This window comes from Eubalaena glacialis, chromosome 14, assembly GCF_028564815.1.
Source record: "Eubalaena glacialis isolate mEubGla1 chromosome 14, mEubGla1.1.hap2.+ XY, whole genome shotgun sequence".
Classification (NCBI taxonomy): Eukaryota; Metazoa; Chordata; class Mammalia; order Artiodactyla; family Balaenidae; genus Eubalaena; species Eubalaena glacialis.
The window spans coordinates 30,284,838-30,305,000 of record NC_083729.1 but is presented as its reverse complement, the minus strand read 5'-3'; the positions used below and the strand labels follow the sequence as shown (position 1 = coordinate 30,305,000).

At 37.0% G+C, this 20,163-nt stretch overlaps 1 protein-coding gene and 1 pseudogene across 3 annotated transcripts in view; one reads left to right on the top strand and one right to left on the bottom strand.

Moving 5' to 3' along the window:
- The window catches only part of STRN (striatin), a 113,536-nt gene that overhangs the window by 43,431 nt on the left and 49,942 nt on the right, over positions 1-20,163 (top strand). For 2 of the 3 annotated variants that reach the window (XM_061168809.1, XM_061168807.1), the window contains exons 3-4: positions 5,167-5,240; positions 14,753-14,831. In XM_061168809.1, the coding sequence (XP_061024792.1) occupies positions 5,167-5,240; positions 14,753-14,831 (153 nt within the window). The remainder of the gene's footprint in view (positions 1-5,166; positions 5,241-14,752; positions 14,832-20,163) is intronic. The other variant, XM_061168808.1, reaches the window with a different exon arrangement.
- On the bottom strand, positions 13,205-14,309 carry LOC133074807 (annexin A2-like; annotated as a pseudogene).

Genomic DNA, 20,163 nt, shown 5'->3' with positions numbered 1-20,163 from the left:
GTGAAAGCCTGGAATCCTAACCACTGGACCTCCAGGGAATTCCCTATGAAACATTTTAAATAGAAAAAAAAAAAAAAGCATAAAATTTGGAGATGATTTGGTATAGGGGATGAGGAAGAAAGATAATTCAAGAATGAGTCCCAGGTTTCTGGCTTGAGAGAGAAGTTTGAAAATTATCAAGTGAATTAAAGATAAAGAATTAGGGTTGAAAAGCCACTATGGGAGGGGGACTCATGACTAGAGATGTGTAGTTGGGAATCATCAATATTGTGGGTAAAATTATAAGAACTCTGAAACAAACAGAACAAGTATTGTGGGACAAGAAGAGATTACTAGCAGGAGCCACAGGAAATGGAAATGTTTGAGGAAAAGACAGAGGAAGAAGAGCCAGCAAAAGAATGGTAGAGAAGGAAGGAGAGAGCAGTATATTGGAAGCAAGCTAAAGCAGGTGGGAGTTTGACAATTGCAGATGCCAAACAAATCGCAAGTAAGTTGTATACTGAAAATAGTCCTGGATTTGCCAGTTAGGCGCTTGTTGGTATCCTTGCCAGAAAGCTTCAGTGAGGTAGCAGGAACATAAACCAGATCACAGGGGACTGAGAGGTGAGAAGGGTAGATAAAGAGGAGACAGAGTTGTTTATTTTTTCGAGTTGTTTATTTTTTCAAGTAGTTTGACTTTGGAGAACAGAAAAGATAAAGAGAGATAATGGCTGGGTCTAGGGAAGATTGTTTCTTTGTTTTTTGCTTTTTAACTTAAAGGGATTCTCCTGGAAAAGTGTCCCTGATTTTGTATCTTTGGATGTCCATGGAATGATGTGAGATTATTCCTGATGTAATGGCACCACTGAAGTGTAATAAATTAAGGAATAAAAAAAAATTCTGTGGATTAGAGCTCTTAAACATTTGAGTTCTTTTCACTGTGAAATTATTTTTAATTAATGCAAAGGGATTTTAAAAAAATTGGAACATTTCAGTTCTTTTGATTCTGAAGTTATTTTTTCTGACACGTTAAGCCAATTTTAAAAAGTTTTTAATTGAGGAAAATTAGAAACATAGGTGTACAGAGACTAATATCTTTTATATACACCTCCAAGCCTCAACAGTTAACATTTTTGTCAATCTTGCTTCATCTCAATCTATTTTAGAGCAAATTCCAGACATCTTGTCATTTAACTTGTAAAAACCTAAGTAAGGATCATGGTTTTGAATTGCTGTATTACAGATTTTCTAAGTCATCCCACTTAAAAAGATCCAAAGTTAAGTAAAACTGAATATTTAACATTAAAGAAGGATTACACACCTAGCAGTGGATTTTTTTTTTATGCTATTGATTTTTTTAAAAATTTATTTATTTTATTTATATTTTTGGCTGCACTGGGTCTTTGTTGCTGCGTGCAGGCTTTTCTCTAGTTGAGGCGAGCAGGGGCTACCCTTCGTTGGGGTCCACAGGCGTCTCACCGCGGTGGCCTCTCCTGTTGCAGAGCACGGGCTCTAGGTGCATGGGCTTCAGCAGTTGTGGCTCGTGGGCCCCAGAGCGCAGGCTCAGTAGCTGTGGCTCACAGGCTCTAGAGCGCAGGCTCTGTAGCTGTGGCGCACGGGCTTAGTTGCTCTGCGGCATGTGGGATCTTCCCGGACCAGGGCTCGAACCCGCGTCCCCTGCATCGGCAGGCGGATTCCCAACCACCGCGCCACCAGGGAAGCCCCTAGCAGTGGATTAACAAAGCATTCCTTAAAGTGTGATAAAATTTACAAAATGAGAAAATTTACGTATAATTTTCCAAGAACACGCAGGGTATAACCTAAGGTTTATTCAGGAAGTTCTATACTGAAGAACCTCAAACACTATATAAAATATAATTCTGAAACATTTCTTCCATTTGCTCCACATATCTCTTGTGTCTGCACCACTGTAAAAACCCAACTGTCCTCCTTGCCTCTAATACATTTTCTCATTCTGATTAATTTCCCACGTCCATGGGATTCGTTTTCTAAACACAGATGTTATATCCCTGCTTGAAATATCTAGCTAATTTCAGAGTTCTTCTTACTAAAACCTTCTACATCCAGGCTCCTTTCTAGTCCTATACAAACACACACACCACTGTGTATTTTTTTCCACTTTTAAGATGTTCCTTCTGACCAAAATACCCTCTTCATCAGTCCATTTGTCTGATTGTAGAACCATAGGTTTTGAGGTTTAGCTAAAATCTCATGTGTTACCTTCTTTTTGGTAGCTCTCCTTGACTACTGTCAGGACCTTTGACAGAATTAGATAATCCCTTATCTAAATTCGTATAACATTTGATATAACTCATAGCTCTTATCCACCATGTGCTAGAGTTATTTATTTACATTTCTGTCTCTTCTTTATCTCCTTGCGTTTATCCTTAACTGACTACAAGCTGCACATTATTCCCACCAGCCAGTACAGTGCCTGGCATGTCATAAGAATTCAATAACAGTTCATTGGATTTTATCAAATTATTATTATCTTTTTTTTTTACATCTTTATTGGAATATAATTGCTTTACAATGGTGTGTTAGTTTCTGCTTTATAACAAAGTGAATCAGCTATACATATACATATATCCCCGTACCTCTTCCCTCTTGCGTCTCCCTCCCATCCTCCCTATCCCACACCTCTAGGTGGTCACAAAGCACTGGGCTGATCTCCCTGTGCTATGCAGCTGCTTTCCACTAGCTATCTGTTTTACATTTGATAGTATATATAAGTCCATGCCACTCTCTCACTTTGTCCCAGCTTACCCTTCCCCCTCCTGGTGTCTTCAAGTCCATTCTCTACGTCTGTGTCTTTATTCCTGTCCTAGGTTCTTCGTAACTTTTTTTTTTTTTAGATTCCATATATATGTGTTAGCATACGGTATTTGTTTTTCTCTTTCTGACTTCACTCTGTATGACAGACTCTAGGTCCATCCATCTCACTACAAATAACTCAATTTCTAATCAAATTATTTTTAAGTATCAACGTTTAAAGTGTGATTGGAATACTGTGTTATATTCCAGGCATATTATATATAATAATTAACTTTGAAACAAAGCTATAATGGGACTTCTTTAATATATTATAATTATGTAATTTTATGCTGTTTTATCCAGTAAAGACCAGTTGGGAGGCCTAGCTATGTATCAAATGTAGAGTTCTTAGGCATGAGATCTGCTATTTAACTTGCAGTCAATCAGATTTAGACAGAAAAAGCTTAGGGAACAAGAGTACTGCTAACAGTGAAATGAAGTGTTAAAACAATGGGAAGCAATATGAGTGGGAAGGTATTTTAGCATGTTGACTTCAAAAGGAATAAATTATTTTTCAGTGAACTTAACAATTCACTAGGGAGACCCTGATTCATGGGAGCACAGCTTGTAGCAAACACAGCAGTTCTTTACTTATTTTGTCTTTATCTAATTTTTTATGAAATGTTAGTTCATAGTGTGTTATTACATATGTTGTATAGAATGTTTTCTATTCCCTTTTCTGTAAGCTCTGTTGTAGTTTTTCCTAAGACCACTAGAATGCACTATAGTGCTGTATTTTGTGTTTGAAAATGTTTTCCTCATATATCTGTGTATATATATGTGTGTGTGTATATAAATAAATATGTATATATATGTAAAACAAAAATACATAAGTTAACTCCATAAAACTTTATCGCTGCTTTTATTCTGTCCTCAGGCCAGTTACTTATAGGAGGTATTTTTAGTTTGTCTTATGGTAGATGAAGTGTGTTTCTAAAAAATCTGAAGATTGACGATTATACTTAAAAACCATAACACACATATAAAAAACACACAGAGGTGTACACGCGCACACACACACACAGAGTATTTTGTACCTTGTTTTTTTACTTAAGCTTAAAGATCAATCCCATATTTGCACACAAAGATTCTTTATTCTTTTTTCTTTTTAATGGGTACGTATTATTACAAAACGTTTCATATACATGCAAAACATATAAAGACTAATATAAAAAATACTCATGTACCTACCACCTACTTTAAGAAATAGAACATCAGCTACCTGTAATTTTCAGAGGTTTTAGGATTCCCCTCTGTATAAAATGTTGATTTTTTTTGTGTTGTAACTGCAAAATAATTATTGCAAAGTAATATGAAGAATTCCAGTATTTTACATATTTGAGCAAATAATTTTCATTTTCTTTATACTTTTCTTGAAATATAAAAACTTTAAAGTAAGTGCTCAGTTAGTCTTTTATAAAGAAAAAAATAACTTTCAAATTTTGGCTATTTGGTTACCCTTTTATTCTTTCTTTATTACTTTATTACTTTGGTTTTTCAAATTATTATTGTTGTTATTATCCCAGTCTTATTACATTGAATATTTATTGTAATAGCCTCAATATTTTGGGGAAGCAAACAAGTCAAAATATATAGCTACATTAAGTATGGCCATTTTTAGTTAACCTTTAAATTTTTTACCTTGTCTGGATTATTTTTTTGGTCTCGGATGGTTAAATCTGAGATGGTTAAATTGGATAAACCAGAGATAACAACATCTAGTTAGCTTTTAAAAGAAGGTATTCCTGTTCACAGTTCTTCCTGAAAAGGCAAAAGATACGTTGGCTACTAAAAAATATATTTATTCCTACTAGAATGTCTTATTCAACATTGATGATTTAGGCTGGTTCCCCCTCCCTCCTTTGGATTGTTCACTCTAATGCATACTTGGCAAAGCATAATTGCCTGACAATGCAGAGTATTATGAATGACCTTTTTACAAAAAAAAACCAAAACAACGAAGCTCAATTTTGAGAATGATTAGTCTTTCTCAAGTTTATTTCACAATCCAAACTTATCTGCTGCTTTTGATAGAATTGTACTCTGGCAGTCATCGAGAAAATTTGAATACTGCAGAAACTAGAATGTTATCTGGTTCATTTGTAACTATAGAAACAAGATTTATGATTCTCAGTGTTATTCCTTTATTTATTATAACAGGACTTGATGGTATAACAACAACAAAATAATAATGGCAAGCGCTTTTGTATTAGGACTTTGACACTGTGGAAGGCTTTGAACTGTTGAAAGTTAGTCAGGACTACTGCATACTGATGACTACTCCTGTTACATATCTTAAAGTTCATTTAAATATGTTTTAAGATGGTTTGTATTTTCTCATTTCTTTGGTAGAGCTAAATACCACAAGTTGAAATATGGAACAGAATTGAATCAGGGAGATATGAAGCCTCCAAGCTATGACTCTGGTAAGCTAATTTTAAAGGAAGTTTAAATGATTAAAAAGAAGTTAATATCTAGTATTTTGTAGCAACAGTATTTATAACTGCAAGTTAATTTCTAATTATTTGCATATTAGTTATTTTTTCTGACCTACTTATCTTTGGGCACTAATCACTAAGTGTCATTTAGATCATTTTCTACCACCTTCCTTCTGTTTCCCTCTTCCCCATTCTTTTAGCTCCCCACTTTCTGCTTATGTTCTACACTTACTGGAAGGATCAGAATTCATGGGGTAACATGCACCAACATAACTGTGTGTTGCTGGGTCCCTCCGGTATTAATGAGAACTTTGAGATGTGTAATATAAAGTACATCATGCCCTTGAAATCCTGAGAGAAAAGGTAGAAACTATGGAGGTAGGAGATTTCTTCTTTAAGTACAAGAGAATTACTCATCCTTAAAGTCTGATCCCTCAGTTTCAGGTGCAAAATTGTTTTGGACTTAACCCACAGGATGTTCTGTAACCAGAACATCTTTTAACTGCTGAAACATTTGTTATCTTTTTTGTGCTATTTCTTCTTTTTCCTTCTCCTATATTCCTCATCACCCCATCAAACAATACAAAAATAGTACTTGTAAAGATATTAAGGAATATAATTGACTTATTAGTAGGTGTTAGGAAAAAGTAAGAAAAATTGTTGAAAAGTTATCACCATGTTTCAGATGAGTGTGTTTTTGACATGATGTCAGGTTAAATTCCTGGATCAAATGTCTGATATAACTGTCACATACTGAAATACCTTCCTTGGTTACTGTGGGCTTTATGTATGTTAACTTTAATTCTTAATATAGTTATTCAATAGAAATAATATTATTTTCATTTTACCTGAATGAAATTTAAACTCAGAGAAGTGGAGAAACTTGCCCAAGGTCACATAGCTATTAAGTAATGGGAATATGGATCTGAACCCAGGTCCACTGACTCCAAAATTCAAATTCTCCCCATTTTTCCACACTGTTTCTGTGTTTGACAGTGTATGAAAGAAGAAAATTATTCTGAATGTGCTGCCAATTTTATAGTTCAGTTCAGTGTAGTAATGTAATTAACACGTTTCCACGGCTGAATATTGAATCCTTGACGTTTAGAGCAATACCAATTGATCACTGACATTTTTTTTCTTTGTTTTTTTTTTCATTGTTCTATCTTTTACTTTGGCGTCTTTTCTTTTAACTGGAGATGCACTTAGATTAAAAAAAATTTTTTTTTTCTTGTTTTTAAATCTAGGCTATTTGTTGAAGACTATCCTAAAAGTACATTGTCTGAATCAAAGGAGTGATTTTAATCACTACTTTTACATAAACATGTTTGTTTCCTAATTTTTAGATATCGATTTAGGAGTATAAAGGCCTAGTTGCAGTATATACAAAATGCTTGTAAGTAAAGAATGTGGCTCAGTAGAAAAAGTTTGGGCTTTGAAATTGGATGTACTAAGTTTGACTCTGTCCTAACACTTTAAATACCTGTGATATTACTTAGTCTCTCTGAGGTTGCTCCATTCCTTATCTGTAAACTGGGGAAAATTCTGGAAATAATTCCTAACTTCTAGGTTTATTTTCTTAGTATGTAATACCTAGTATCATTCCATCTGTCCATCTTTCAAACTACTGTTCAACTTTTAAATATGAAATATGTAATGCTTGTGTCAGAGCCAGAATCAAATTCTGTGAATAAAAATATAGTACCCTGTTGGATTTTTACAGGGAAGATGAAAGAAAAAAGTGATTACAATAAAATTATATGGAGAAGTAATAGGTGTTATGGAGCACAGTAGCAGGAGAACCAAATCTAGTTGTAAGTGATCAAGGAAGCCTTTTTGCAGGAAGTGATATTTGAAGTTGACATTTGAAAGACAAGTAAGAATTAACCAGGGAAAGAGGACTGACTAAATATTTGTTGAATGAGAGGTAGAAGAAAGGCAGAGCATTAGCGGTAAAGTTTCTGAGGGAAGAATTTGGCACATTTGAGAAACAAAATAATTAGTTAGTAGAGGGGGAGAGGGAAAGAGTGTTTCTAGATGCAGCTAGAGAGTTAACCAGGAGGGCAGATTAACTAAGAGTTACGAGAAGGCTTTTGAAGGGTCTCAATCAGGGCTCTTGTGATCAGATTTGCTCTTAGATCACGCTGACAGCAGTGTGGAAGATGGGTAGAGAGGAGTAAAACTGGAGATGGGGAGACTGGTTAGAGGACTTTGCAGCCACCTGGATAAATGAGGAAGGTTACCTTGACAAGGGTACTAACAATGTAGTTGAAGAGAAGTGGGTGTGTTCAGGAAATATTTAGGAAGTAAAATCTGCAGGAAATTAGTTCTTGTTTAGATGTAGGGGATTTAAAAAGGGGAGAATCAAGGATGACTCCCACACTTCTAGTTTAAAAAACTAGACCCAGAAGTACGTTTGGAAGATGGTGGGTTCACTTTTGGATTTACTTGTTAGGCCATCAAGCAGAAATGGCTAGTAGACAGCTGAGCATGTGAGTGTGGAGCTCAAGCCAGAGACATGGGTTTAATATGTAGATTTGAGAGCATATAGCATCTAGTACTAATGACACTCATTGCCACTGGGGTGGAAGAGCTCAGCCAGGGACCTTATGCAGAGTAAGAAGAGGGTCTAAAATGGAGCCCTGAGGAATGGCAACATTTAAAAAACTGGTAGAAGAATAGAAACCTGAAAAGGAAACTGATGAGGATTATTTTAATGGTAGGAGGAAAATCAGGAGCATGGAGATAAAAAGAAGAGAGGGTTTCCAGAAGGAAGGATCCTTCAGCACTACTGATTAATGCCCAGGGGTCTGAAGAGTATCTCTAGGATTTAGTGACACACAGGTCACTGGGAACTTTATTGTGAGCAGTCTTAGGAGAGAGTTGAGGGCAGAAACAAAGACTGTGCGTATAAAGTGAAGACTAAGTGTAGTAAGCTTTAAGGAAGCCTAGATTGTGGAGGTGAAGGTGAGGGATTAGGGAGAAATAGCTGAAAGGACCCATGGGGTCAAGGAAGAGAGAGAGAGAATGTGTGTGAGTGTATGTGTGTGTGTGACATGTTTCTTAGAGGAGGAGCAAATGAAAAGGAGAGAGCAGAGATACGATATGAAGGTATCTGAAGAAGTGATGGGGATTGGATTCTGAACATAGCTGGAGAATGGCAGGAGGAGCATGTCTTTTATTGTTACCAAGAGAGAATATAGGAAGTTAGGTGATGGGTGTGCAGATTTGGGTTTTGGTCTGGTGGTAGGTATTTAATACGATAGCTTTATGTATGAGACTGGATTATCTGCTAAGAATACATCAGAGGTTTAAGAAAAGTGGAGAAGGTTTAAAATAATAATGAACAGGAGGACAATTTTACTAAGAAATAGTAAGATTGAGAAAAGCTAAGGGTCCGATTGAGGTGTGTAATCGTAGGTTTATATAGAAGTGCTGCTGGTCTGCACAATTGGCAGCCTAGGTAAAAGATAATACAGTGAAAATAGTTAACAGTTGAATTCATGGAGAGACAAGGGGACATGAAGACACTGTCAAAAGAATGGTTGAATTGATAGACCCTGAACTAAAACTAGAGAGGAAAGAAAGTGAAGGCAAAGGGAGGCTAATGGATCAAAGTAAGGGGATAGGCAACAGTCTAGAGCAGGTGAGCAAACTCTTTTGTAAAGGGCCAGATAGTAATATTTGGGCTTTGTAGGCCATGTGTTCTCTGTTGAAACTACTCAACTCTGCCATCATAACATGAAAGCAGCCACAACACATAAATGAATAAGTGTGGCAGGCTGGATTTGACCTGCAGGCCAAAATTTGCCAGCCCCTGATCTAAGGTCCCACCTGAATCAAAGTGCCTGGTGAATTAGGGGTATTGAGCCTGAAGGATATGCTCAGAGAGTGAGTTTGCATCAGTGACAGTTCTTCATAATGACAATATCTAAGGCATGACAGCTGGAGAGGGTGGTGGTTGTGCAGAAGCTGAAGTGGATCACCCACATGAATATTAACTTCACTCAAGATGATGTAAAAGTTTGGTTACAGAGGAAGGATGCCTGGTTTAGAGCGTTATCAAGGGATTTGTAGATGACAGTGATGAGGACAGTGACTAGGAGAGGGTAGAAGGTGGTGTATCCAAATTAAAGAAGCAGGCATTTTTCCTTCTTCATTGTTTTATCCATTTACTATATTTTCCTGAAACTGATAATCCAGATGTTTTCTGAAACGTTTTTCAAAAAAATTCATTTCCCCTCTGACATTTTTCCTGTTTTGTTCCACTTCCAAACCTTTACATTTCTACTTTAGGAGAATATTACCCTAAGTTATGTTAAAATCTATTTATCTTTCATATTTCAGTTTCTCCTACTTAATATTAGAAGCCAGATACTTATTAAAAATAGAATATCTTTATCCAGAGTAACAAATTCTGCCTTTTAACTGAGTCGTTTAGACCATTCACATTTAATGTGATTATTGATACAGTGAGCTTTAAAGCTGTCACCTTTGCTGTTTGGTTTCTATTTGTTCAATCTGTTCTTTGCTCCCTTTTCCTCATTTTTTGATTTCTTTTGGATTAATCTAGTGTATATTTTCAAAAATTTATTTATTTTATTTATTTATTTTTGGCTGCATTGGGTCTTCGTTGCTACGTGCAGACTTTCTCTAGTTGCAGTGAGCGGGGGCTACTCTTCGTTGCATTGTGTGGGCTTCTCATTGCAGTGGCTTCTCTCGTTGCAGAGCACGGTCTCTAGGCGCACTGGCTTCAGTAGTTGTGGTGCACGGGCTTAGTTGCTCCGTGGCATGTGGGATCTTCCCGGACCAGGGCTCGAACCCGTGTCCCCTGCATTGGCAGGCGGATTCTTAACCACTGCGCCACCAGGGAAGCCCCTAATGTAGTATTTTTTATGATTTCTTTTTATCTCTTTTGCTGGCTTATTAGCTACAACTCTTACTTTATTGGTTGCTTTAGAATTTATAGTATATGTTTTTAAGTTATTGGAGTTCTGTCTTTAAGTGCTAATATACCGCTTCATGTGTAGTATGAGAACCTCCTAACAGTGTACTTCCATCTCTCCTTTCTGTCTTTGTGCAATTGTTTTCATATATTTTACTTCTCTGTATATATATAAACCATACACTACATTATTATTTTTGTTTCAACAGTCAGTTCTCTTTCAAAGAGATTTAAATAACATAAAAAGCATATATTTCCAGTGCTCATCATTCCTTTGTGTGCATCCATATTTTCTGGTATCATTTTCCTTCTGTCTTAAGGACTTTCTTTAACATATTTTGTAATACGGGTTGCTGATAATGAATTCTTTGAGCTTTTGTGTGTCTGAAAAAGTCTTTATTTTGCTGCCTGCATTGTTTCTGATGAGATACTTCTGTCATTCTTATCTTTATTCCTCTGTATATGAGTGACCTTTTTCTCTGGCTGCTTTTAAGATTTATCTCTCTATCATTGGTTTTAAGCAATTTTATTATGATGTGCTTTGGTGTAGTTCCACCCCCCCCCACCTCCCCCCCCCCCAAGTGTTTCTCGTGCTTGGGATTTGTTGGGTTTCTTGGATCTATGGGTTTATAGTTTTCATGAAATTTGGAACTTTTCAGCAGCTGTTTCTTCAGATATTATTTTTGTTCTCCCTCCCTAGGCTGTGATCAGGAAACTCTATCAAGGCAGTAAGCTGGAACAATCATAGGGCTCACCTGTTTGGTTCCCTTTTCTCAGGGATTGCTGCCCTCTGTTGCCTGATGTCCAATGTCTTAACCATTTTGATTTATAGTTGCTTCAAGCAGGAGGGTAAATTGGGTCCCTGTTACCCCAACTTGACTGGAAGTGCCAGTCAGATACTTTTAACATTACCAAGAAATTCAGTTCTTACCCACTTTAAAATCCTCACTTTTGTATAATGTCACTTTTTGAACTTGATAAGGTAAGAATGAATCTGATAGTTGATGAATACTTACTAACCATTGAGAGAACTAAGTGTTTAGCCTGGATAAGGAAGTGTGGGGAAAAACAAGTTCACATGTGACCCAGAGAGTCAGATTTTTTTTTTTTTAAATAGAGAAAGGAAAATTTACTTTGGAGAAATTTATCCAGAATCAGGATTTCGGTCTTTATAATTACTTTGCTGGCATTGAAACTTGTTGCTCTTACAGAAGTCTATACCACTGATTATTTCTCTAAATCAGTGGAAAATAGATTTTGGCAATGTTGAGTAAAGAGCCTGTTTTATATTTGTGTGGTTAAATCTATGATTGCAGATGTAATCTTAGATCATTAATTCATACACTAATCTAATAAAAGAATTAGGGTAAGCAGTTTTCCTCAAATCCATTACCAAGGAGATAAGGACTCCTCAAGCTCTATAGGTCTTTGAATCTCTTCATTCTTAGTAAGTGTTGTGACTGGTTATATTTCCATGAGGTTTCGTTTGCTTCCTTGCAATCATCTGGAGCCTAGTCATGATCCAGTGTGGAATAATATAATAAGCAGCAGTCATAGCCTTGCTGTTTTTGTCATATAGCTGGGTTAACTGAGTCAGGACTGAGTCCTTGCTTTCTTTTTCTTTTTCTCTTTTTCTTTCATTGAAGTATAATTGACTTGCAATATTATATTAGTTTCAGGTATACAATATAGTGGTTTGATATTTTAATATATTACAAAATGATCACCCAGGGAGTTGGATTTTATCTCAGTATAAGAACACACTTTTTAAAAAGAGGGTGAGGATGCATTCTTATTTGATTTGGCTTAATTTATTTTTTATTAAGGTATAATTTACATACAATGAAATTCACCTTTTTGGTGTTTTCATAAACACATACAGTCTCGTTACTAATACCGTTTGTAGTTAACCCTTCCTTCCCTACTCTAATCCCCTGGCAACCACTAATATGTTTTCTGTTCCTACAGTTTTGCCTTTTTGAGAAAATCATATCAATTCCAGAATCATACAGAATGTAGCCTTTTGAATCTGGGGTCTCCCGTTTAGCATAATGCATTTGAGATTCTTATATGTTGGTGTGTGTCAGTAGTTCATTCCTTGTTCTTGTTGAGTAGTATTCCATTGAATGGATGTACCACTCCTTGGTAACATCACTAGCTACCAAAGTAGGCAAGGGCAGTTGAGTGTATCTGAGGATGGTGTAGAAAGGATTTAGGCATATTTATTTATTATTATTTTTTTATTTTATTTTTTATTTTTGGCTGCATTGGGTCTTCGTTGCTGCACACAGGCTTTCTCTAGTTGTGGCAAGCAGGGACTACTCGTTTTGGTGCGTGGGCTTCTCATTGTCGTGGCTTCTCTTGTTGTGGAGCACGGGCTCTAGGTGCGCGGGCTTCAGTAGTTGTGGCACGTGGGCTCAGTAGCTGTGGCTTGCGGGCTCTAGGGCGCAGGGTCAGTAGTTGTGGCACACAGGCTTAGTTGCTCTGCGGCATGTGAGATCTTCCCGGAACAGGGCTCGAACCCATGTCCCCTGCATTGGCAGATGGATTCTTAACCACTGCGCCACCAGGGAAGTCCTTTATCATCTTTTTGAAAGATTCGGCTTCTACCAAATGATGAATTGAAGCTTTACAGGGCCTAGGAGGTTTTCATCTAAAGAAGGTCTTAAAAAAAGAATGCTTGAGGTTTTCATTTAATAACTAGTGAAGGAAATAGATTTGGCTAGGGATTACTTCTTTTTTTTTTTTTTTACTTGTTCCTAAAGTAAAAATTCAGTTTATTCATGTTTATGACACATTACTCAGAAGGCAAAGTGTTTCACATCATAGATTTCACTTCCAGCTCCCTGGAATGTTCATTTCTTTGACTGTAAAGAGAGACTAGACCGGAAAGCCACGTAATGCTTAGGCAACTAAACTAAGGATGGAGCAGGTGGGGTGGGCAGTGCTAATGTCATCCTCCCAGGGATGGGCACAAGGGGGCTGTTGGGCACAAGGGGGCTGTTAGCCACAAGCTGACTGTGTAGAACTATTAGCTGGGAGTGCGGAGCAGCCGTCCTGGACCCTCGGGCCATTGTGGGCTTCAGTCATCCCCACCACACAGGTACAGCAGCGCTTTCTGGTAGTCGCTCTTGGTGTTTTGCTGAATGTAGTAGTACAGGGACTTACCATACTTTTTCTTGAATTCAGATCTAATTTTCAACATGTCCACTTCACTGTGGGAGATCATGATTCTAATCAGGACCTTATCACAAGTGCCCTTGCCCTTCATGGAGTCATACAGTCTGTCAGCAAAATACAGGGGCTTGTTCTGAATGCACTGGACTCGGTTCAGGAAGGCATTTTCCAGGTCTCCTTTGACCTCCTTCTTGATGCTCTCCAGCATGCCATAGGGCTGTAGCTCTTGTACCTTTCAAATACTTTCTGGAGGCGGCACACACTCTGCTCGGTCATGATGCTGATCCACTTGGGAACATCAGTTCCTCTCCTCTTCATGCCAGCATCATAGAGATCCCGGGCATCTTGGTCAATCAGTTCATAATCAATGACAGAGCCATCCTCTGCTCTTCGACCCTTCGATAGGGCAACCATCAGCTTGCGGAAGTCACCAGATGTGTCGGAAATGATATCCTTCTCCAGATCGGTCTTGTACATTTCCTTGTCGACTCTGTTGATTTCCTGCAGCTCCTGGTTGGTCCTTGAGCAGATGAGCTCAATGAGGGAGTCCTCATCGGTCCCCAGCCCCTTCACGGAGGCTTTCAGCTTGGAAGCGTCATACTGAGCAAGTGTTTTCAGTAGGCCCAAAATCACTGTCTCCAGGTGGCCGGACAAGGCTGGCTTCGTGCTGATGCAAGTTCCTTTTTGGTCCTCCTCTGGTAGGCGAAGGCAATATCCTGTCTCTTTTCATTGCTGTGGTTGGTCAAAATGTTGATGGTGACCTCATCCACACCCTTAGTCTTGATGGCCATTCCAATGTTCAGAGCATCCCGCTCAGCATCAAAGTTGGTGTACGCTTTGACTGACCCTTATGCACTTGGAGGTGTGGAGTGATCACCCTCCAAGCTGAGCTTGTAGAGAATTTCATGAACGGTAGACATTTTGAAAGAAGCTGGGCCGGGTGTGGTGCGCTGCGAGCATCGCCAGATGCAGAGCAGGGATTATTTCTTGTCTATCTACTCTTTACCAGATCAGCTTTTTTTTTTTTTGAACCATCGTTCCTGGGCATTTTGTTCTAATTCTGATGTGGTGCTTCGTAATACTTTTGACTCTTGTGTGATTTGATTTGTCCTGAAGGAAAATTCTCAGGTTACCTAAAAATTGGGGAAAAGTCTTTATTTTAGTTCTGAAACTCTCAGGGAAATCTAGTAGCAATAATGAATTTATATTAGAGTTTTGTTATGGAAATTAAACTTAAAAACAGAATTTCCATTGTCCTAAAACATACCTTACAGTGTAGTGTTCTTAATCTTATAAATTTTTATTGGACATTTTTAATGAATTGAGATACCCTCTAATGTACGTAATGTCAGTTTTTTTATGATTTAATGTTTTCCAGATGAAGGTAATGAAACAGAGGTGCAGCCACAACAAAACAGCCAGTTAATGTGGAAACAAGGTCGACAACTACTCAGACAGTAAGTATCTCTTGAAAGTATCTGCTGTGAAAAAGCTTCTTTGAATTACTGTTCCTTTTTCATATTAAATACTTTTTCCCCTATGGAGGAATTTATTTTTTCATTAAATATAAGTAAGAATTATCAAGAATAAGTTCTTTCTCCATAATTTTAACTTTATCAAGAAGTGTACAGCTTAAAGCTTCTAATTTATATATGTTTAAATTTATAGTTTAAAGAATTCTATACCCTTAAAGTTACTCTTTTCCTTGTACCTTTTATACATGAATGTACATATGTTTTAATATAAGTCTAATCATGTAATTTTTGTGTTATGTTTTTAAACTTTATTTTAAATAGATGGAAGAACTTCTTGGATTTCCCAAGTTTGTAAATTTTATGCTAACATATAGTTTCTCCTATAAAATGTGAACTTGAGAGTATAAAGAGGGATCAAAGCTAGATTGAGGTTCAGCTGTCAGGCAGTAGGCTAGACCCACTCACCAGCTCAGTGCCTGACCCGTGCATATCACATTTGAAATTGGTATTTTGATTTGTGCCTTAGTAAAATGAAATTTGCTACCTGGTGTAAACTTTTGGGGTTGCTTGTGAGTAGTCTAAACCTGTGGTTTCCAGAGCAGATTGCATGCCAGCCATTTCTTTTGATGATGGGAAGAGAATATTACAGTGTCTCCTTACATCTATTTTTTATCTCCTCAAAGTGAGAAGGAAATGAGACTTCATTACTATTTATTTATTTATTTATTTATGTTTTAAATTTTATTTTATTTATTTATTTTTTATACAGCAGGTTCTTATTAGTTGTCTATTTTATACATATTAGTGTATATATGTCAATCCCAATATCCCAATTCATCGCCCCCCCACCAACTTTCCCCCCTTGGTGTCCGTACGTTTGTTCTCTACATCTGTGTCTCTATTTCTTCCTTGCAAACTGGTTCATCTGTACCATTTTTCGAGAATCCACATATATGTGTTAATATATGATATCTGTTTTTCTCTTTCTGACTTACTTCACTCTGTATGACAGTCTCTAGGTCCATCCACGTCTCTACAAATGACCCAATTTCATTCCTCTTTATGGCTGAGTAATATTCCATTGTATATATGTACCACATCTTCTTTAACTATTCGTCTGTCAGTGGGCATTTAGGTTGCTTCTACGACCTGGCTATTGTAAATAGTGCTGCAGTGAACACTGGGGTGCATGTGTCTTTTTGAATTATGGTTTTCTCTGGGTGTATGCCCAGTAGTGGGATTGCTAGGTCATATGGTGATTCTATTTTTAGTTTTTTAAGGAATCTCCATACTCTCCTCTATAGTGGCTGTATCAGTTTACATTCCCACCAACAGTGCAAGAGGGTTCCCTTTTTTCCACACCCTCAGCAGCATTTGCTGTTTGTAGATTTTCTGATGATGCCCATTGTAACCAGTGTGAGGTGATACCTCATTGTAGTTTTGATTTGCATTTCTCTAATGATTAGTGATGTTGAGCAGCTTTTCATGTGCCTCTTGGCCATCTGTATGTCTTCTTTGGAGAAATGTCTGTTTAGGTCTTCTGCCTATTTTTGGATTGGGTTGTTTGTTTTTTTAATATTGAGCTGCATGGGCAGTTTATATATTTTGGAGATTAATCCTTTGTTGATTTGTTAGCAAATATTTTCTCCCATTCTGAGGGTTGTCTTTTCGTCTTGTTTATAGTTTCCTTTGCTGTGCAAAAGCTTTGAAGTTTCATTAGGGTCCCATTTGTTTATTTTTGTTTTTATTTCCATTACTCTAATAGGTGGGTCAAAAAAGATCTTGCTGTGATTTATATCAAAGAGCGTTCTTCCTGTGTTTTCCTCTAGGGGTTTTATAGTGCTGTGTCTTAAATTTAGGTCTTTAATCCATTTTGAGTTGATTTTTGTGTATGGTGTTAGGGAGTGTTCTAATTTCATTCTTTTACATGTAGCTGTCCAGTTTTCCCTATACCACTTATTGAAGAGACTGTCTTTTCTCCATTGTATATCTTTGCCTCTTTTGTCATAGATTAGTTGACCATAGGTGTGTGGGTTAATCTCTGGGCTTTCTATCCTGTTCCACTGATCTATATTTCTGTTTTTCTGCCAGTACCATACTTTCTTGATTACTGTAGCTTTGTAGTATAGTCTGAAGTCAGGGAGTCTGATTCCTCCAGCTCTGTTTTTTTCCCTCAAGGTTGCTTTGGCTATTTGAGGTCTTTTGTGTCTCCATACAAATTTTAGATTTGTTGTTCTAGTTCTGTAAAAAATGCCATTTGTAGTTTGATAGGGATTGCATTGACTCTGTAGATTGCTTTGGGTAGTATAGTCATTTTCACAATATTGATTCTTCCAATCCAAGAACATGGTATATCTCTCCATCTGTTTGTGTCATCTTTGATTTCTTTCATCAGTGTCTTACAGTTTTCTGCATACATGTCTTTTGTCTCCTTAGGTAGGTTTATTCCTAGTTACTTTATTCTTTTTGTTGCAGTGGTGAATGGGATTGTTTCCTTAATTTCTCTTTCTGATCTTTCATTGTTAGTGTATAGGAATGCAAGAGATTTCTGTACATTAATTTTGTATCCTGCAGCTTTACCAAATTCATTGATTAGCTCTAGTAGTTTTCTGGTGGCATCTTTAGGATTCTGTATGTATAGTATCATGTCATCTTCAAACAGTGACAGTTTTACTTCGTCTTTTCCAATTTGTATTCCTTTTATTTCTTTTTCTTCTCTGATTGCCGTGGTTAGGACTATGTTGAATAATAGTGGCGAGAGTGGACATCCTTGTCTTGTTCCTGATCTTAGAGGAAATGGTTTCAGTTTTTCACCATTGCGAATGATGTTTGCTGTGGGTTTGTCATATATGACCTTTATTATATTGAGGTAGGTTCCCTCTATGCCCACTTTCTGGAGAGTTTTTATCATAAACGGGTGTTGAATTTTGTCAAAAGGTTTTTCTGCATCTATTGAGATGATCATCTGGTTTTATTCTTCAATTTGTTAATATGGTGTATCACATTGATTGATTTGCGTATATTGAAGACTCCTTGCATCCCTGGGGTAAATCCCACTTGATCATGGTGTATGATCCTTTTAATGTGTTGTTGGATTCTGTTTGCTAGTATTTTGTTGAGGATTTTTGCATCTATAATCTTCAGTGATATTGGTTTGTAATTTTCTTTTTTTGTAGTATCTTTGTCTGGTTTTGGTATCAGGGTGATGATGGCCTTGTAGAATGTGTTTGGGAGTGTTCCTTCCTCTGCAGTTTTTTGGAAGAGTTTGAGAAGGATGGGTGTTAGCTCTTCTCTAAAGGTTTGATAGAATTCACCTGTGAAGCCATCTGTTCCTGGGCCCTTGTTTGTTGGAAGATTTTTAATCACAGTTTCAATTTGATTACTTCTGATTGGTCTGTTCATATTTTCTATTTCTTCCTGTTTCAGTCTTGGAAGGTTATACCTTTCTAAGAATTTGTCCATTTCTTCCAGGTTGTCCATTTTATTGGCATAGAGTTGCTTGTAGTAGTCTCTTAGGATGCTTTGTATTTCTGTGGTGTCTGTTGTAACTTCTCCTTTTTCATTTCTAATTTTATGGATTTGAGTCCTCTCCCTCTTTTTCTTGATGAGTCTGGCTAAAGGTTTATCAATTTTGTCTATCTTTTCAAAGAACCAGCTTTTAGTTTTATTGATCTTTGCTACTGTTTTCTTTGTTTCTGTTTCATTTATTTGTGCTCTGATCTTTATAACCTCTTTCCTTCTACTAACTTTGGGTTTTGTTTGTTCTTCTGTCTCTAGTTCCTTTAGGTGTAAGGTTAGATTGTTTATTTGAGATTTTTCTTGTTTCTGGAAGTAGGATTATATCGCTATAAACTTCCCTCTTAGAGCTGCTTTTGCTGCATCCCATAGGTTTTCGGATCGTTGCGTTTTCATTGTCATTTGTTTCTAGGTATTTTTTGATTTCCTCTTTGATTTCTCCAGTGATCTCTTGGTTATTTAGTAATGTATTGTTTGGCCTCCCTGTGTTTGTATTTTTTACGTTTTTTCCCTGTAACTTATTTCTAATCTCATAGCGTTGTGGTCGGAAAAGATGCTTGATATGATTTCAATTTTCTTTCTTTTTTTTTTTTCAGTTGTTTTGTTTGTTTGTTTGTTTATACTGCAGGTTCTTATTAGTCATCAATTTTATATACATCAGTGTATACATGTCAATCCCAATCGCCCAATTCAGCACACCACCATCCCCACCCCACCGCAGTTTTCCCCCCTTGGTGTCCATATGTCTGTTCTCTACATCTGTGTCTCAACTTCTGCCCTGCAAACCGGCTCATCTGTACCATTTTTCTAGGTTCCACATACATGCGTTAATATACGATGTTTGTTTTTCTCTTTCTGACTTACTTCACTCTGTATGACAGTCCCTAGATTCATCCACATCTCAGCAAATGACTCAATTTCGTTCCTTTTTATGGCTGAGTAATATTCCATTGTATATATGTACCACAACTTCTTTATCCATTCATCTGTCGATGGGCATTTAGGTCGCTTCCATTACCTGGCTATTGTAAATAGTGCTGCAGTGAACATTGGGGTGCATGTTTCTTTCTGAATTATCGGTTTCTCTGGGTATACACCCAGTAGTGGGATTGCTGGATCATATGGTAAATCTGTTTTTAGTTTTTTAAGGAACCTCCATACTGTTCTCCATAGTGGCTGTATCAATTTACATTCCCACCAACAGTGCAAGAGGGTTCCCTTTTCTCCACACCCTCTCCAGCATTTGTTGTTTGTAGATTTTCTGATGATGCCCATTCTAACTGGTGTGAGGTGATACCTCATTGTAGTTTTGATTTGCATTTCTCTAATAATTAGTGATGTTGAGCATCTTTTCATGTGCTTCTTGGCCATCTGTATGTCTTCTTTGGAGAAATGTCTATTTAGGTCTTCTGCCCATTTTTGGATTGGGTTGCTTGTTTCTTTAATATTGAGCTGAATGAGCTGTTTATATATTTTGGAGATTAATCCTTTGTCCGTTGATTCGTTTGCAAATATTTTCTCCCATTCTGAGGGTTGTCTTTTCGTCTTGTTTATGGTTTCCTTTGCTGTGCAAAAGCTTTGAAGTTTCATTAGGTCCCATTTGTTTATTTTTGTTTTTATTTCCATTACTCTGGGAGGTGGATCAAAAAAGATCTTGCTGTGATTTATGTCAAACAGTGTTCTTCCTATGTTTTCCTGTAAGAGTTTTATAGTGTCCGGTCTTACATTTAGGTCTCGAATCCATTTTGAGTTTATTTTTGTGTATGGTGTTAGGGAGTGTTCTAATTTCATTCTTTTA